This window comes from Balearica regulorum, chromosome 5 (genome assembly GCF_011004875.1).
Source record: "Balearica regulorum gibbericeps isolate bBalReg1 chromosome 5, bBalReg1.pri, whole genome shotgun sequence".
NCBI classification, from domain to species: Eukaryota; Metazoa; Chordata; class Aves; order Gruiformes; family Gruidae; genus Balearica; species Balearica regulorum.
The window spans coordinates 4,862,529-4,881,600 of NC_046188.1; the positions used below are offsets into that span (position 1 = coordinate 4,862,529).

The following is a 19,072-nucleotide window of genomic DNA, read 5'->3' on the forward strand; positions in this document are numbered from 1 at the left end:
TCCAGGCTTCATCTGAGCCAAGTTCCGAGTCGAATGGGATATGAGGCATGTGAGAATTGCTTTAGCTGTTTCCCAGGCCACTAAATCTCTGTCATCTTTAGATCTGCAAGTATCTATTTTCAGATAGCCCATAGGCTGGCTCAGCCTTATTTAATGTTTTTATTCAGTAGTCTGAATTTTGGGTGATTACAAACCTCCCTATGAAGTGAAGCTTACCCTTCCAGGTTAATATCGTTAAAAAAGCTTAACTGGTGATGTTTAAAGCTTGCAATTCCAGCAAGACTTGATATTTTGGAGTAGTTTATCCTGATAGCATTGCCCTTGTGTCTTTTTTTTTTTTTTTTTTAATTTATTTGAATCTATGTGCTTTTGCTTCAACGTATGTTTAAATTTTTAAATAAATACACTTTTTTAACAGTTCAAATGTAAGTGGACTGGCTTCTGGATGCACCCCTCTCCTTTTCTTTGGAAGAAAAGGTCTTTTAGTATTTTTTTTTCTAAAGAGAAACATAGCGGTTTTGAGTGAGAATTCCAATGCAGGGCTCATTACTTTTTTCATATTTCCAATCAAGTCTTAGCTACCAGCAATTCTCCCTGCCTCTAGTCCTTGCAGGTGGAGAGTTGGTATCTAGAGCTGAGACACATTCTAATTACGAGATGCAGATTTGTGTGATGCATGGCTAGTCTGGCTTCTAGTGTTAGTGCTGAACTTGCAGGGCAAAGATGCTACACTTTCATATTAGATAAACTATTTTGTTGTGAGCCTATAATGAAATCCTGTTCACAATTTGCCTTTCAAATTAATAGGCTAAACTGCTCTAGGAGGAGGATTACAGGGCGCTCTGTCTCTCTGATGTGCCCTAATGGCAACAAGAAACAATTTTACTTCATTGCCATATGTTTTGGGAATAGCATCGAAGAGATGAGCTCTGAATGTTTCAAAAATAAATTAAAGGTTAGGCTTTTCATCAACTCTTTCTTCAATGTGAAGGTCCAGCAGCAGGAATCAGAGAGAAGATGGGAAGAAATCCAGGCGTATCTCAGGAAAAGAACAGCAGAACACGAAGCAGCGCAACAAGGCATGTATCACAAAATTCCCGTGGAACACAAAATTCCTAAATAATGCTTACTGCAGTTATTTGGCTGTTGCTGTTTGTAAAAAAGGGCGTTATTGAGTAAATGGCTTAAATGCAGCTCAGGTGAAGCCAGTACTGCTTCAGCACCCTGGGGAAATGGTATGTTGTGATACCAGTTAGTTTGAATGCTGATGAGGGAGCTGAACCTTGGCTTGCTGTAATGAGACTTCTCATCAGCCTTCCTGTTTACAGTGAAAATTATTTCCCCGAAAGTTAAATATTTTTACTTCTGAATTAAAATCCTGACATTTCTGCTACAGATGTGCAGAATAAGCTTGTGGCCAAAGACAATGAAATCCAGAGCTTGCACAGTAAACTTACTGATACAATGGTGTCAAAACAGCAGCTGGAGCAGAGGATGTTGCAGTTAATGGAGGCTGAGCAAAAGCGAGCTACTGCAGAGGACTCCATGCAAATGCAGGTGCAGGTAGTATGGCTAAAGTATCTTAAGGGTTTGTGGTCGTGTGTCCCCCCCACACCCACTTTGTGCCTATGGGAACACAGTAATATCCTTGAAATGCTGCTTTAGTAAAACTTTTCCACTGGATAAAGAATGAGAAGACTGTGTGCCAGTCTGTCATCCGGCAACTTAGGAAGTGCAGCCTTGTGTGGAGTGCTGTGAGGAGGTCTGGGGCCATCTCAGACCTGAGAGGCACTCCAGGCAAGTCAGGAAAATCTGCTGACCCTAAGCAATTTCCCAAGCTGCGAAACAACGCTATGGTCTGGGGGACACCCTGGAAGAGCAGCCATGCCCCTTTGATGTTTGTGTGAGCTCTTCTGGAGGGATCTCTCTTCTCCTGGCACCAGGTGGTGACAGGCAGTGTGGACATAGCTCTTAAGGGCTTCGGGGAAACCAAATGGCACACGGTGGGGCAGGGAATGTTTTTCTCTTGATACTGAGCAGGTTCTTATGCTTCCATTCAAACTGGTTGATCTTAGTGGGGAGAAAAATAGCATCCTTGAAGTGTCTGACATGTAAATGCTAAGCTGTTCTTACTAACGTAACCATGGCTAAGAGCTAATCCTAGCAAAAGTTGACTAGCTGCAGATCTCAGCCTGCTTTTTCTTTCTGTGCTCTCTTACAAGGAGCTGATAAAGCAGAATGATGCTTTGAATACTCAGCTTCAGAAGTTTCATTCACAAATGGCAGTACAGGTACAGCATGTTCTCAGACTTTCTTTTGTGGTCTTGAATTGTGAGCTTTCATTAAGTCAGATTAATTTTTTTTTTTGTAGCTTGATATGAGATATGTAATGCTGAAAGCAAAGACTTGTTAGTATCCTCTTTCCTAATGTTTCTCAAAACTTAAGCTTCTGCTGTCCTTTTGGGGGAAAAAAATCCACTTATTTCCTCCTGTAGTGGCTTTTGTTTATAACCAAAGGGTAGAACACCTTTTTGAATGTTTGTTTTCTGTAGCTTTGCATGCATATAATTCTATCTTGTGGTTCTTTGGTCCTTTTGCAGTCCTCCTGTGAAACTCCTGATCATGCTTTTCCCTTGTGCATCAGGTTGAGAAACAGTGTCTTAGGTTACCTCCCATATAAAGGTGTTTGTTCATTCCAGGCGTGGTTTCTGTGCAGAAGAAAAACCCAACATCAAAACAACACTAAACCTGCACAAAGCCTTTCTTGATTCTTTTAATCTCTGAAATTTTAGTTTGACTAGTCTCTTTGAGAAATGGCTGCTGTTGTAAACATTATGTAAAACCTCAGAGTCACTGAAGTTGCTTCCATGTAGAGCTGGGTCACGGAAATCAGCTCAGAAAGGCCGTAACTTCTGTGGGCACAAATGGAGACTGTTCCTGTGCAGTTGGGTGCTGTGTTCTTTTAATCATGGATGCACTTGATGTAGTTTGATTTAAATTCAACATCAGACTGAGAATGTATCATCTGGCTTTGTTTGAAGAGCTTGGTGCGTTAAGCCTTTGGGTGGGGAGAGCAGCAAAGGAAGAGGCGCTCTGGATTTACAGCATCTTCGTGACCTACTCCTCTTATCCCAGTCCTTTAAAAGAGCTTTGAAAATAAATCCCTAGGGAAATGTTACTTTTGTGCTCTGGGTTAAACAAGGAGGTGCGTGCTTTCCCCACGTAACTCCCATTGGCCATGAAAATGCAGGATCACTTTTCCACCACGGACAGTGGGTATGAAAATAGCATTTTGGGGAAGCCACGTCGGACCGGGTACCGCTCTGGACATCAGGGTTGGTGAAACTGGTCCTTTAGGAGACCCTCTGGGGCTGGAACTATTTGTTTCCTTTGACCTTTTTTTTTTCCTCTCTCGCTGCTGTTCTCTCTGGCATGATCCAGATAAAGCAGTATAGGATGTGCTGTAGGGTCCCATGGATCCAGGGTTTTGGGGGAGGATAAGGCTGGAGAAGGAGAACCATGTGTCTGAAGCACCAATGAACGTGGAAATTCTGCCACAGCTGCTGCCAAACTGGGTGTGAAACATTCTGCAGAGGTCCCTTGATGCTTTGAATAACCAGTGTGATGGGTCTCTCCTGCCCCATCGTGGGTGGCCATATAGGAATAGGCTTTTCCAGGGGGAAAAAATGCCACTTGCTGATTTTATTTTGCTATTTCTGTTCCTAACGCAAGTCCTGATGCACTGTGCTAGGTTTTCTTTTTCAAAGCCTGAGTGGTTTGTCAGCAGAACATCCCGTAAAGCACTTAATCCTTGGGAGACAAGTGCTGGTGATCCCCGTGGCTTGTGTGAATCTGGTAAAAGGCAAATAAGATGGTTCATTTTTCCCTTCATGTTGCCTTAGGACAAAGTGGAAGGGATGTTAGTATGTCCTGGTATTCCTTCAGTGTTCCTTAGCCAGGAAATAGTTGGAATTGTCCTATGCCAGTTTAGAACAACTAGAGAAATCTTACAAATGCTGTTCCTGGCTCATTGTAGATGATGATTCTTTGACTTGCTTTACTTTCAGCTTTTTTTTTTTCTTTTTTCTTTTGCAGACCTCAGCTTCAGCCCTGGCAGAAGAACTGCACAAAGTGTGAGCATTCTTTTCCTCTGGTATTTGGGAGGCGTTACTGGCTTTTAACGCATGCCACCTTTCCTCCACGCACGTGCAGTGTGCATGGGATGGACTGGTGAAGGAAACGTTGCCGTCTATGCTTCTAACGTCTCATCATGAGTGATTTGGGAGGTGGGAAACCGCTTCCTGCGGATATCCCTTCTGTGTCTGGCCTCAGGTTTGGAGTCCATTGTATGTGGCTCTATATGCTGCAGAGAAAGCAGTGTCTCCTCTCTTGTTTACCACTGCCTACGTGCAGGGATCAGTGCAGCGTGCAGGAATGTGCATGACCATGAGAATTGTTAATATTTGGGCTGTATGGCTGTGCCAGGAGATTTCTCCCTTTTGGGAGATGGGGTAGCTGTTGTGTTTCAGAGCTAGAGAAAGTCATAAATTTTTGGCAAGCAAACAGCATTTAAAACAGATGGAAAAGCTTTTGGACCGAAAGTGTACTGTCAGCAGGATTTAGAGTAGGAGCTGGACTTAAGGGCCAGCATGTATTTTGTGTTTAGCCTGATGCTTCATGTGCCACTTTCATCCAAGACCTTTCAGTACTGATATGTCATCATTTCTTATTTGTCCAGGATTGCGGAAAAGGACAAACAGATAAAGCAGATGGAAGACTCATTAGGCAATGAACACGCCAACTTAACCAGCAAGGAGGAAGAGCTCAAGGTATAATAAAAGTGTGTGTAAATGCCAGCTGATACAGGGAGAGGCTTGTTGGCTGTATGTACAAAATGAAGCTCCCAAGGCTGCTGCCTTTGGGTCTAGAAACAGCTTTTTCAGCTACAAGTCTGCTGATTTTGCTCTTCTAGGCAAGGCCAGTGCTTGATGCTGAGAAGCTATTGATAAGAAAGCTTGAGGTTTTGCTTTGCCTCTAGAGTCCTTCAGAAAGTAACCTGAAATACTTTGCACTGGAGAGTGAACTTACCTGAAATACTCTGTCTATGCAAAGTGCAAATATATGTTTATCTCCTTCCTTCAGGTCCTACAAAACATGAACCTGTCACTGAAATCAGAAGTACAGAAGTTACAGGCTCTGACAAATGAACAGGTAAAATAATTGTTTCATGAAATATTTAATTTTTTCCCACTACCTATTCTGTCATAAATGCAAATGCAGATCCATTGGCCTTAAGAGAGCTGTGCTTAAGCACGTTAAAGGTGCGAGTCTACCGAATCGGGCTAATACGTGATTTCCTGGAGATCTGATAGCTGGCGGGAGGCCACCTTCTTACCCTTCCGTCACCAGCAAAATCTGTTTCTTACTTGGATATCCAAGTTACTGAAGCAATCTACTTGGTTGGCTTCGGTTCGCAGGCATGTGGAGTGCAGGACACGTCACAGGAGTGAATACAACTGTCCTGGAATATGCAGTCCTGGTGTTCGCATGCAAGGATCATAAGCATTTCTCTAAAACAAAAAACAAAACAACAAAACCCCAAAAAACCCTCAAAACCACCCAAAAGTGCACATAAACCCCCACCTCACCATAGACATCTTTTTAGAACCAAACAAAACTCTGTCCCTCTTTTACTGCTGTGTGGCCTGTTGATTACAGAGGTGGAAATGAAGTGTTTAATTAGAGATAATCCTGGTTGTCAAATGAATCTCTTCAAGATCTTCTTCCCTTTGTGTAATTGCATGCGTGCCTTGTATATAGTGGTGTTTTAAAAGTGCATGAAGACAAGCTTATCCCTTGCACTCTTGCTGGTGAGTCATGTGCTGAGAGGCCAAATGACTTGTTCTAGCTTTTTAATATTGTGGAATGAAAGGTTGATTGAATCATGTGATGTATCCTAAGTCTGTGTTAATCCTCTTTATATCTAGGCTGCTGCTGCACATGAGCTGGAAAGGATGCAGAAAAGGTAAATAGCTCTGGGATTTGATAAACAATGTTTGTCAGTCTTTTTTTATGTTCTTTTAGAATCGATGCTTTTTGTAAGACTTGGATGAGGAAACAATTTGATTGTTTTGCTGTGTTTCAGCATTCACATCAAAGATGACAAAATAAGAACTCTCGAAGATCAGCTGCGAGAAGAACTTGCTCAGTTTTCAAACACAAAGGAAGAATTCAAGGTAAGATACAGAAAAGCTATCCCTGTGCTTATGCACAGGAAGTTTTCCAGACTTTGGAGGCTGCGGAGCAGTTCTTACAATTGAATGTTGATTTGCAAAATAGAACTGACTTTTGAGTGTTAAGGGAAATTACAGTATTCTGTTCGCAAGGCAAGAGCGATGTGGGATGTCACAGTAGTAACAACAGACTCTGTAGTGGAGTAAGAGATGGGGTAACACCCATTAAGCGCGGTGTCTGCATTTGTGATGAGCGAGGGCTTTGAAATCTGGAAGAGGATGTTGTTCACTAAAAGCTATTGCAGTTTTCCTGCATTCCACCTTCTAATATGACTTCCAAGGCCTCGGTGGGAGCCTCTGTTGCTTTTTGTTTTTTTCTTTTTTTTCTGTCAAGGTAGGTGTAAAAACGCTTATTTTTCTCCTGCCGTCTTCCAAATTGGTTCTTGTAAGGCTGCAGCTAAATTGCTGAAGCTTTTAGTGCTGACATCTGGGGTCTGCAGAGCTGGTACTTGTTTCTAGATGGCATATGCAGAGAGCTACTTAACTCCTCCTTGCCCTCTGCCACCTTTACTTGTTAGAAATAGACTTTTTCCACATGAAAGGTGATGACTCCATCTTTTTAACTCCTTTAAAGCCCCTGTTGGGTAGTGCTGCTTTTCCAGCGCTTCTGGTGAAAGGTCGCTCAGTCTAAATCCCATAATGTCAATTTGGTAGGTTTGCTGGTGAGGAACAGAGCAGGTGGGCAGTGGCAGAAGCAGCGTGGCTTTTGTAGGGGAAGCCGTGCCTCATGAGTTTCCTTCCTGGAGCTCTTTGAAGGTGTTAGCAAGCGGGTAGTAAACTTGGGTCACGTATTAAAGTGGTGGCACTTTCAAAGAGGTTTTGATGTGTCTCTTGCAAGGCACCGTAGTTTCTCTAAGCTGTCAGAGAATAAGAGGGAAGAAGTTTGCTCAATTAATAGAATAGGAAACAGAGTACAGCTTTAGTGAATTTTTGTAATTAAGCTACCAACTGGATCTTCAGTGAGGCATGTGCTGGGTGCATAAATGGTGTGGAAAGAGGTGGCAGGCTTGAGTCAGCAGCTCTCAACTTAGTGACATTCTCAGGGCTTTCAGGGTGGTGGAACACTTTAAAATGGCAGGTGGAGCGGTGAACATGAGCACGAGGAGGAATAATCTGAACTTGCTTTAGAACAATGGTTTCTGTAGTAAGTGTTACCCAGGAAAAAGGCCTTAGAGGTGGTGTGGATGGTTATGTGCTGGAATCAACTCTGTGCTAAGTAATGGCAAAAGTAATCCAGAGGCAATCTTAGCAGTTCTTGGGAAGTGAATAGAGAACTGAACACTGATTGTCATTGTCACGATACTAGGGAAGTCCATAGCGTGCACTCAACACGAACATTGTGTGCCCTTCTAGTCTCTTCTTCCTCCTGTCTTTGATCCCAAACATAAGCCAGACCAGCTCTGTACTAAGGGCTTCCACCTGAGGAAGCGCTGCTTTTTTCCCCATGCATGTGAAAGAGAGCAGCCAGGTTCAAAACAGAGCAATTCTAGTTCTTACCATTGTGTTGTCCCTGCAAGGCTTTGGGTCTGAAGCATAGATCACGTGTCCTGCTTTTTAGTTTTGTAAAGCACCTAGCAAGTCTTTAAAAAGACTTTATAAAACAAAAAGCAGTAATAGAGGAGGATATGAGGAATCCATACAGTCAGCCTGTCTGTTCAGGGCTACTGTGGGAATGCAGAGGGGAGGCAAGGGCCACAGTACAGCTGTTTGTCTTCCCAAGACACCTCTTTCCAGCCTGCAGTCGGACCAAAGTGTGTGCTGGTTCCTTGCTGTGCATCCTCAGCGTTGAGGCAGCTGAAGAATACCAAAGAGGTGATCCTAGAGCACTGGGTTTGCCAGATGAGTGTTTCGTAAGAGGCAGCTATCAAATCTTGAGATGATGCTGATACTGTTTTAGGAGGAAAATGCAGTTTCTCTTGCCTCTCACACTTGGTCTGATTCTCTGCCAGGGAATAAAGATGGTAACAGCTGAATTTCTCATGGGAACATAAGGACAAAAGTATTAATACAGAAAAGCAAGAAAGAAGGGAAAAGGACTCTTTGTAGTCTTGTAGCTTCCAAAGAACTCTCTGTAATGACTTCTGTGCCACTTAATGACCTCATTGCCATTATGAAAATGCTGTAGTTGTATCAGTTCAGAACTGCAAACCCTAGTGTTGAAATTTCCTTCCAGGTTCTCAAGGATCAAAACACAGCTCTGCAAGCTGAAGTTCAGAAGCTGCAGACTCTTCTGTCTGAGCAGGTATAGCCAATGTTTGCTGAGGTTATATCAAATACCTTCTGTTCTTTTTAACTTAAGTATTTTTCTTTTCTTAAGCTGGCCTGAGGCTGAGCTGGCTGGTGGCAAAGCCTGTTGCTTTTTAGATATTTTCTTTTTCTTGGAGGCTTCAAGTAAGACAGTTGTGGCTGTCCTCTAGACCTAGTCAAGAGTGTCCAAACAAAAAGTGGATTTTTTTTTTTCCCCTCCCCTGAAGAATGCCAGCTTAACACAAGCAAGAACTTATTTCTGCAACCTCTCCCAGTTTTATTGGCAGTTTCTGGAATAAAAAAATCCCATGAACAACCAGCCCTTCCAGGGGAGAGGGCTCTCACTAGACTGTGGGGAGACCAGGGTAAGATCTTTACCCTATTTGTTTTCTTCCATCCTGGAATGAATTCTCAAACCCGTAATAACCAAACAGACTCATGGAATGGGAAAGCTATTTACTTCGTGATGTCTTTTGTCCCTCTTCTATATTTTTACCCACAGCACACCTGCTGCAGCCAGCCTGACTGGTACTCGCGCAGGATGCTGCAGGTTCAAAGCCGCTAGGTTGCTCAGCCCCATCTCCTTTGTGAGTGTTGCCTGGGAGAGCTCTTGTGAACAACCCTGACTTTGTACCACTGTGGAATGAGAAAACTTCCTGAAACACTGGAAAAAGACTTGCAGGACAGGAAACTTGTTTCCTCTTCTGTATTGGTGTCTGCCAGTCAGCAGCTGCCTGTCTGGAGCAGCTCCCTTTCATCTGGCGCAGAACCAGATTTGCAGTCTTATTCCCCTGGGCCTGGCTGATTTGATGTCCTGTCTGAAATAGCAAGGCTGATTTTATTTTTTTTGGTAGCTGGCTTATGTTTCTTGTATGGTGTCTCGCAATGTGTTGTTGAGGCTCATGCAGCAGAGCATTTAGGATTTCTCAAGTGGAGCTTGCGGTTTTGATAAACGCTTCAAAGAGGCAGATTTTTCGGGTATTGAGCTGGCTGCTATGGATTAGGTGCTGTACGGTGCTTGGCATACTTGACACTCCCCAGGATCACTGGGATCCTGTGTCCCACAGCGTCGTGTGGTCAGAACTCCTGTAGTCCATCAGTGTAAAATCAAGGCGTTTGGGCTGGATCTGTACCTCCCCTGAAAGATGGACCTCTTTCCAGCATCAATATTAGACATACATGCCATGAGGATATTCTCCCTCTATTTTATTTTCCCTTCTGGATTAGTGTGGTAACTAAGCTTCTGGTTAAGTTGATGCTCTCCAGTTATTTCTGTTTTTAAAATCCCAAACCATTATTGATCCAATTAATGATCACCCCATTGTGTTTTTCACAGGCGAACAAAGACTTGTTAGAGCAGATGGAAAGAAGGTAAGAAGCTTTTTTCTTTTGAATTAAAGGCTAAAATAAAGATCCGGTTTTGTTGGCAGCAAGGTTACTGTTGATAGCTAAACTGCCTTCAAAGGTTAACTCTATTTTTCCTAATACTCGCTTTTGATTTCTCAGCATGAGAGAGAGGGATGATAAAATCAAGACAGTTGAAGATCTGCTTGAGGCAGGACTCATACAGGTGGCTAATAAAGAGGAGGAGCTGAAGGTAAAATTTCTCATATCATCTTTTTATGGGGAAGTAGAGATCAAGTGCTCTTGTGCAAAGTGTGTGTTTGAGTGCTCATAGCGCAGTCTGAGATCTTTCCTTTTGAATAGGAAAAGCACATCGTGAAGATGAGGTTAAAACCTTTTTTGGTAAGACAGACTAAGCGTGAGCATTGATGGCCTACAGTAAGTGCTCCTCTCTGCTTAGAGTAGAGCAGATATCGCTAGCACGTTTTCCTGGTGGCTTTTGGAATAAAGTGAATACATCTCCAGACCCGTATGTGTGGCCTGATCTACAACAAATCTGTCCTTAGGAAAGGGTGTCTTGTAAAAACTTGGCGGTATGGGGCTCTTGCATCTTTGCTAGTTGGTAATCTGAAGGGTTAAATGGATCCTAAACTAGTGACGCTCCTGGGGTGATGTTTAAGGTACTTCCTTTCTGTTCTGTTTATAAAGAAGCTAACGATGAGAAATCTGGAAAGCCAGTACAAAAATCCCTGTCTGTTTTCAGCTGGGTTTTGCTGGAAAGCTGTGTCCTGTCTACCTGGACACAGCCAAGACAACGCTTGCTTTCTTAACGTCCCTAAATTCCAGGTGCATTGCTGAGACCCCTGTGCTGGGCAGGGGTTGCACACTAGTAAACTGTCAGGTTACTAAGCAGCCGAAGATAGGAGCACATCACCTTGATGTTTCCCTGGATTCTAGCTTCCTATAAATTGAAGTCCACTCTGAGTTGTCTGTAATGAATAATTAGTCCGTTGAATACTTTGGCTCCAACTGCTGCAGAAGCGGTCTCTTTCAGGCTTTCAAAGTCTTTCACTTGTTCTAGAAGAAATGACTTTTCTGTCAAGCTTAACACTTTTTTCCCAACAAATGAGTCTTTCATTATCTGTGCATCTGCTTTCAAAGGCACTGCGAACGGAAAATTCATCCTTGAGAAAAGAACTTCAAAGTCTGCAAATTCAGCAATCAGAGCAGGTAGTACTTTTTATCTAAAACTTTTATTACACCTAAACTAAATCTAAAAGAATCTTGCTGTGGTTGCAAAAGTCGGGGGAAAAAGGTGAAGACGTCTTTGAAGCCTGTTGGCAAAGCATCCTGTTTTCCTCCAGCGCTGGTCTGGAAGCTCATACTTCTGTCAAATACTTCCCTTGCATAAGTGTCAGCGGCAGTTCTGGGTTGGTTTGAGTTTGCCACGTACCGAAATGGCTGAGGGTTGCCTTTTTCCAGAAGCCTAGTGCAGCAAGCGTGGCTGGTAGGCAGCTCGTTCCTCATCAGCTTCGTTATGTGTATTTGAGCTTTCTGATGTTAATCCATGGTTGTGCCGGTCTGACTTAGGCCCTTCTGTTTATGTCTCTATTCAGTGACACTGTCACGGTATTGTCATTTGTGAGGAGCACTCAGTGCCCATTGGGAAGTGCCTTTCCTTGACATACAGCGCTGCTTGGACAGCTCAGGGGAGAAATTAGTTTCTAGACAATCATTTATGGGAAAGAAGTGCAATAACTAGAGATGTGTACAGTAGGGCCAGTATGAAGAGGTTAGCTGGTCCCGAGCCTCAGCCTCTCCTGGTAAAGGTGGTGTGGGCTTGCTTTTGTTCTCCTGGAACTTGCAGCAGACCTGTTGTTATTGGTTTGCCAGGAATGGAGACCAACAGCTAATTTTCTTGGACAGATACACTATGTAGCAGCCTAAAGGTTTTACCTAGTGCCAAAGCTCAAGCTCTCTACTCCTTACCCCTCCACACTTGCAGAATGTTTTTCTCGCTTCTGTTTTTCTAAGTTGAAGCTCTATTTTGAACAGGTTTCCTTTCAATCACTGGTGGAAGAACTCCAGAAAGTGTAAGTTACTGCACAGATTTAATTTCTGATTGTTACTTGTGTCTGTCTTTTTTTCCATGACTACAAGTGTTTTGCTTCCCTGAAATGATTTGCTTTGAACTGGGTGAAGTGCGTGTGTGTGTGGCAGGAAGTGTTATCACTTCAGAAACACGTCAAGTCAGATCAATACCTTTTAAAAATCCAGTTGCTTCTCTGCTAAGCAATTAACTTCATAAGCCTAACTTTGAGTAGACGAGGGATTGCACTGAATTGTCAGATAATTGTTTGTCTCTGCTCTTTTCAAGGATCCACGAGAAGGATGGAAAAATAAAATCGGTGGAAGAACTCCTACAGGCTGAAATCCTTAAAGTAGCAAGCAAGGAGAAGACTGTTCAGGTATCTATCTCTGAAATACCTACCTTCCTTTCTGCGTCTGTGCCACTGACTACCATTTATTTGTTACTGCATGGCATTCTATAGTGATGAATTTGTAGCATCCATTTCTGTGGTGTTTTTGTGTTTCCATTGTCCAATCCTGTCTGTTTTGTCATTGAAAAGGCTTTGACACAGGAAATAGAGGCTCTGAAAGAAGAAGTAGGAAATTCCCAGCTTGAGATGGAAAAACAGGTAAAATACCTTAGTGCCAGAAGTGTGAAACAGCCTTGCCGTGGATGCGCTGCTCACTCATTTCTGTTCTAGTGTGTTTTTCTTTCACTGGTGAATGCCATTGGGTAAGGGAACTTTTTAAAGGTAGAGCTATGCTATTCTTGGGTATAAAGCTGTAAATATGTAGTACACCTACTGCTGTCCTTCAGAAACCACATTCCAAAGCTTTTTGGACTTTTAGTATGCAGTTTGACAAGAATTGCTATAACCTAAAGCATTGTAGCATTAGCTCTGGCTGGGCATATTGCATACTATCCCTGCAGTAAACGTGAAACCCTGGGCCATCCTTTGAGGCTGGCACCTCAGAAATCTCAAGCACTGAAGGGGCTTCTCCTTTTGTTGGCCTTTCTGTGTTGCTAGAACAATACTACTGGCCCAAATAGTATTTGGTTTCCGGGTAAACCTGAGTCTGTTTTCTTTCCAGTGTCCAAAGAAAGCCTGTCTTGGCAGACTAAGTTTTACTCTAGCTATCAGGAATGCAGAAATGGAGGAGTATTGGCTTTTTTGGCATGCTTGCTGTCTAGCATCCAAAATAACGGGAACTTGCGTTTCCTTAGGGAGCCTGTTCTGCAGGCAGCTTAATCCATCGTGCTGTCAGGAAGTCTGCTTGCTTGTTTCTGTGGGGTATGTGGGTTGTTTGGTTTGCTCTGTGCTTTTTTCAGTCTCTCTAGCTACATTCCAACATGTCACCCCTTTTTCTTCTTTCCTTAGCATTAAAGTTTTGTCCTTTTTAGGCAAAGCTTCACAGAATGTGTTTCCATCTTGGGCTTTTCCTCCAAAGCAAATTCCCAGGAACTGTAGGAATTATTTGTGTGTTTTTTCCTTCCCTGGAGCTGACGCAGAGCCCAGAACAAAATGCAGTTTAGAGGTGCCATCTCTGGAAAGCTGCATATGAGGGATGCTTGCTCCAAAGGTGGTGTATATGCAGCTGGTGGTATCCTGCAAGCAGAATAGAGGTTTTTGGGAATGTGGAAACTCCTGCTGTGTTGTGGTAGAGGACTGAGCTGTTTGGACAGCCCATATCCACACGGATAGCCACTGTCAGGTTTTGCTACAAAATTCAAAGGGAATATTCTCACTAAATCTTTCTTCTTCAATCCCTGTTCAGCCTTAGAAAGGGAATTTAAGGGAGTGCCAACATCTAAAAAGCCCTTGCTTGTGCAAAGGTCTAAATGACCAGGGGCAATAGCTCTGATTTGAGCTGCCGTTGCTGCCGAGGTGGTTGTTGTCATCGGTGTCTGCTTCTTCCTTTGTCTCTTGTGGCAGAAGGGTGCTCCGATGGGCTGGCTTGTGTTCCCATTTGCACTGTTTTCTGCTCTGGAAGTCACATTTGAAATGTGGAGAAAGTAAATAGCGGAGACACTTGGCTTCTCATAATTTATTTTCCCATTTTTTAAAAAAAAGCATGTTTATGCTTACATAACTGGAACACATAGTGCCTATTTTAGTAATGTCTAATGGCTTTTTTCCCATAATTCTCCCTAAAGCAGTTTATAGCATTTACGTCTCTTCCGTGTGCATTGAACTGAAGTACTGATTATTTTCTTTAGGTGTCGATTACATCACAAGTTAAAGAACTTCAGACTTTGTAAGTACAGTTGTTAACATGTCTGATCTGCCCTGTGCACCCCTCGCTGCTCCTGTCTATTTTAGGTTATAATGTTCTTGCCTGGTGGCTGCGCTTCACATGAAGTGAGCCAGGCTGTTAATACTGGTCTTAGTAGACTTGTGTCTTTATTAAATATCTGGTCCTGTCTGAGCCAGCAAACCAGGTGAAGTGCTGCATGGTTTCATCAGCCCAAATGAACGCACAAGGGATAAAATTCAAGTCAGGATGGAAGGACATAGGCAAGGCTCTGTGGCAAACTTACTTTGGTAACGTCCGTGCTGTGGCTGGGTAGTTAAATGAAAATTGAGTCACCATGGTCATCAGTCCCTCGTGTCCCCAACTGGGGAGGGGGGAAGTATTTTTAGATGAGGAGAGCACATGTATGGGAAATCCCTGCAATGTATATATGTATGTCAGTGTAGAATTTGTCTGCTTTCACTTAATGAGCAGTACCATTGATGAAGGGCATCTGCTAACCCGGGCTGAAGTGGAAGTGTTCACACATGATTTTTAGTGGGTGACTTGTTTGTGCCTTTGATCACATATGCTACTTTTGTTATGTGCTTCAAAGCATAGGATGTCTCTCTTTGAGATGGATAAAAGAGCAAGGGTTTATGCTGTGTGTCTGTGTGTGTATAATGGTACAGGTTGAAGGGGAAGGAAAAGCAGGTGAAAACCATGGAGGCCTTATTGGAAGAGAAGGAGAAAGAGATTATTAAGAAAGGAGAATGGCTGCAGGTAAGCTTCCTTGGTATTCTAAAGGGAAATAAATTCTCTTACAGTATTTTTGGCTGTGGAAAAGTTACGTTTACACTTCTAAACTTGATTTATTTTTTTTTCCCCTTAAAGAGTCAGAAAGATACAGTTGCACAGTTAACCAGTAAAGTTCAGGAATTAGAACAACAGAACCTGCAACAGCTCCAACAGGTATGGCTGACAGTGGATGTGGTTTGGGAGTGCTGCTCAATTGAACTGGAAGATTTTTGTTGGTCTTCTACCTCTCACAAAGGCTTTGCATTGGCTTCAACCTACAGAGCTATTTTAAATCCTACTTTAAACTGATAATCTACAATGCAGAGAGCCTGTTAGTTCAACTGTGTTAAATTGAAACAGTTGTTACACAGATAACAACAAATTCTGAGAGCTTTTCTTTAACTTGGATGATACTGTCCTTAATGAGTAGCTTTAGCGGTCTGAAAACTTTGAAGCTTATGGGCAGAATCATAGCCGTGTCGTAGGTACCTCCTTGCCAGGCTGAAGTAGTGTCTCTCTAGGGCTGTGGTCATAGAGGAACTGAACATAACAGCTCCTCTTGAAGCGGTCAGGCTTTGCTGTGAGTCCTCCCTGCCTTTACCCGTTGCAGAAGTCACAAGTGGCTGGAATATTTTGGCTTTTGATTTCCTGCACTGGACTTCAGAACAGGCAGCTGGACATCCTTGAAGTCAAGTGTTACTTAATAGAAGAATTTTTCCAATAAGGTGGTATTCTAGCTCAGTTCAGATTTTTGTTGACGATAAAGGAGAGAAATTGAGTTGCATTCTTATTTTGGGTGGATGTCTAGGCAGGTGTTTATCCCAGGGGAAAGGTGGAATGGAGAGAAGTTGGCTGCTGTGAAGTTTGGGATGCTTGGTGTAAGCTGTGCTTCTAAAATCCATTATGTGTTCAGATATTCCTGGAGCAAGGTGTGATGCAAAATTTCTGGTATTTCTTTGGCAAGTATCTTGCAAGCTGCGTGGTGCCCCCACTCATGTGAAGAGTTGCTGTTAATTTGAAAGCTTTACTGTGCCATCAAAATGAAGTTGGGAATTGCTTTGTTTTTCAGGTACCTGCTGCACCCCAAGTCCAGGACCTGGAGAGCCTGTGAGTATGCTTAGTACCAATTTCTCAAGTGCCTGCTGATAATATGCATTCAGTGCTGGCGTTTATCTTAAATTGGAATGTATGAATTGGTTTCAAGAATTTTATGGGCTTTGCTAAAATAAGCTGTTAGTGCCGATGGACGTGCACCAGCCAGCGTGTCTGCTGCCGTGGATAATAGCAAGCGTCTGGCGTCCCTGCCTGGCGTGCTTAAGTAGTAGTGCTCGTACACTTTGCGAAAGTGAATGATCGCCCAGGGCTCTACTAACTAGTGAAATTGCTGCTACTTCTTGTGTCTAGTGATAATTTCTCCTTCTGTTTAGCACGTTTAAGAGAGTGTGGATTTAAGTGCCTGTGGCTGAGTCGGTAAAAGCAATGAACAAATACAGTTTGCCATTTCCAGTTTGAGATGCAATAGCCAATTCTGCAGCTCCTGTTTTATGGAGAAATGCTGCCAGACTTTCCTCTGTTTTGACGCTGCTTTGTCTGGCTGCTCCAAATCAGAGGAAGGTTGTATGAGGCTGTGCCAAAAATGACTCGGTCTTCAATGCAGCTCTTGCAACGCGCTGCCCTCCCAGCAGAGCTCCTGTATATAGCCAGTATGCGGTACCTAAGGCATCCTCGCCTTTGGGAGACTGTCCCCAGCACGTTCACAGCCTCCTGGCTTGCAGGATTTGCTCAAGTAATCAATTGCTTCTCTCCCACTTTGGCTCCAAATGCTGTTGAGGTCAGCTGTGACTAAATGTGTTTGGTGTGTGACAGGGCTAGCTTGCCTCAGGCCAGTTCTTAGCAGGTAAGCGTTTGCGGTACGTGTTGTGGCAGCTGGCACGTATTTTTGTTGGCTTTCTTGGTTTGGAGCCATAGTGCAATGGTTTCTTCTCCATGTGCATGTGCTCTCCTTTTGGCAGATTATTATATATAGCATATGAAATATCTTCTGCTGAAAACTGTCCCAGCTAGAGTGGCTGTCCCTTTTTAGCATTAAATTCTTACTTTAGCCCTTTTTTCTTACTTTCTAAACCATTTCTGCAGGTTGAAAGGGGAAGAAGAACAAATGAAGAAGTTGAAAGCTGTAGTGGAAGAAAAAGAGAGAGAAATTGCAAGCCAAGTAAAACAGTTGCAGGTGAAGTTTTGATAGAAGCGTCTTCTTGTAAGGAGCACATGTATTGTGAATTTATATATGTATGCATCTGAATATATTGCCTTTTTTCTTTCAACAGGATGTGCAGAAGGAAAACGAATCTTTTAAAGTTCAAATTCAAGAATTAAAGCAGGAGAACTGCAAACAGGTACAGCTTTCAGTTGCAGTGTTACTGAGTGAAGTCAAAGGGGGTGCTGGTAGCTTGTACAGATGATGGAGAAAACCAGTAGCTGTATTGCTACCATTGCAAATCCAGGGACAGCGTCAGCTCAGCCAGCTTTTCTGGCTCTTGCGTATCTGTTTCTGCTTCCTTTTATTGTGTTGAGTTTGCAGCCTTGTGCTCTTTTGTAGGCCTGCTGTGTTCTTGTCTAGCTTTCCACCCCTGTCTTTACACGCTGTATCACAGCGAGGGTTCTTCTGGCCAAAGGAGGCTGGACAGGACTCCCTCGAGGGCCAAGAGCGCGGCAGCGATGCCTGGTTAACAAGGCAGTTCACGCCTTCTGCATCACACTTCTGCTGATCTGCTCCTAATGAGTTTCTGATCTGTTTGTAGGCATCTCTGGCTGTCCAAAGTGAGGAGCTTCTGCAAGTGTGAGTACTGCCAAAAGTTCAACGCAATAGATAAGGGGTTCATTTCACTTATTGCTCAGGAAATTTAAAAGATGAAGTAAATACCAAATGTACAGTATCAGTGTGTGAGAAGTGGCCAGTAAAAAACCCCACTTTACTGTCTAATAAAACGTGAACATTGAGATTCTGCTCATGCTGATAATCCTCAGCTGCAGTCGTCTGCAGAGCGTGCTTGCAGTATGTTGTGCCCACAATGTAAGCAAGGCGTGATTGATTTAATTTTAAATGCAGGCCAGCTCGGCTGTGTGTCTGAAGAGTTAAAGGTTGGTGTTTCAAGCAGAAGTGACAGGCTTTTTTCTTGGAACTTCAGCTTAGTAGAGGATCGTTGTTCATATTATAAAATCATCTGGTAGAAATCTTTTCCCAGGGAAGGTCTCAGGGGTAAAAGCGTGGTATAACGTAGAGCTGAAGTGCGCTTAAGAACTATGTGGAAGCTAATGCCGTGCCGGCTTATACTGTGCTACACAAATTGCCACTGTCACGCATTTTTGGCTGGCTGAAGTATTTTTCTTTTAAGTTAAATGACTTAAATTGTGAACTAGATGCTTGAAAAAGAATGCTCCTATCCAGCAGGCAGTGCCTGTGTTGTACTAGCGTGGGCTGGCTGACTTATCCTCATCTAATGCATTGCCTTTCCGTGGCCTTGATAAATGTGTGCAGATGACTGTTGTAGGCAAACAACAGCTTTACAATGGGCTTTGCTCTGGCAGCCCTGCGGTTCACAGAGCAGTCGGAAGCGAGCGGTACTGCCAAGTCAGAGCAGCTTTTCAAAGAGTGTGTTGCTGGAAGGGAAGGAAAGTTAGTGTATATGAAAGGGTGTCAGTGCTTCGCATTTTGAAACTTCTTAAATGTCTCCTGACTTGTTTATGATTCTTTTTGCTAATTCAGGGTTGCAGGGAAAGAGAAGGAAATCGCCAGTCTTCAAAATGAGCTCGCCTCTCAGAGAAATGCTTTTGAGCAACAGAGGAAAAAGAACAACGTAAGGAAACTCCTCCCCCGCTCCCCCAAAAAAACCCCAAAGAACAACCAAGCTCACGTGCACAGCACTCCCCAACGCCCAGGGTGTTCTGCTAAGAAAATATTTCTAACAGTTGTCTGCCATATTGTGTCCCCTGGACACTCCTCTCCTCTTTTCTTGGGAGGGACTAAGCATACCTTACTCCAGGGCTCCAGGTTTTGTCAGCTCTTTGACAAGTTGCTGATTTGAGGAGAG

At 43.2% G+C, this 19,072-nt stretch overlaps 1 protein-coding gene across 7 annotated transcripts in view; it reads left to right on the forward strand.

Annotated features, from left to right (window-relative positions):
- The window catches only part of KTN1 (kinectin 1), a 76,872-nt gene that overhangs the window by 39,579 nt on the left and 18,221 nt on the right, over positions 1-19,072 (forward strand). For 4 of the 7 annotated variants that reach the window (XM_075753260.1, XM_075753263.1, XM_075753264.1 and 1 more), the window contains exons 10-32: positions 992-1,079; positions 1,397-1,563; positions 2,223-2,291; positions 4,096-4,133; positions 4,739-4,829; positions 5,143-5,211; positions 5,988-6,025; positions 6,146-6,236; positions 8,467-8,535; positions 9,877-9,911; positions 10,047-10,137; positions 11,046-11,114; positions 11,940-11,977; positions 12,262-12,352; positions 12,515-12,583; positions 14,173-14,210; positions 14,879-14,969; positions 15,081-15,158; positions 16,054-16,091; positions 17,121-17,211; positions 17,309-17,377; positions 17,783-17,820; positions 18,748-18,838. In XM_075753260.1, coding sequence (XP_075609375.1) covers positions 992-1,079; positions 1,397-1,563; positions 2,223-2,291; positions 4,096-4,133; positions 4,739-4,829; positions 5,143-5,211; positions 5,988-6,025; positions 6,146-6,236; positions 8,467-8,535; positions 9,877-9,911; positions 10,047-10,137; positions 11,046-11,114; positions 11,940-11,977; positions 12,262-12,352; positions 12,515-12,583; positions 14,173-14,210; positions 14,879-14,969; positions 15,081-15,158; positions 16,054-16,091; positions 17,121-17,211; positions 17,309-17,377; positions 17,783-17,820; positions 18,748-18,838 — 1,647 coding nt within the window. The remainder of the gene's footprint in view (positions 1-991; positions 1,080-1,396; positions 1,564-2,222; positions 2,292-4,095; positions 4,134-4,738; positions 4,830-5,142; positions 5,212-5,987; positions 6,026-6,145; positions 6,237-8,466; positions 8,536-9,876; positions 9,912-10,046; positions 10,138-11,045; positions 11,115-11,939; positions 11,978-12,261; positions 12,353-12,514; positions 12,584-14,172; positions 14,211-14,878; positions 14,970-15,080; positions 15,159-16,053; positions 16,092-17,120; positions 17,212-17,308; positions 17,378-17,782; positions 17,821-18,747; positions 18,839-19,072) is intronic. The other 3 variants (XM_075753262.1, XM_075753267.1, XM_075753261.1) reach the window with 2 other exon arrangements.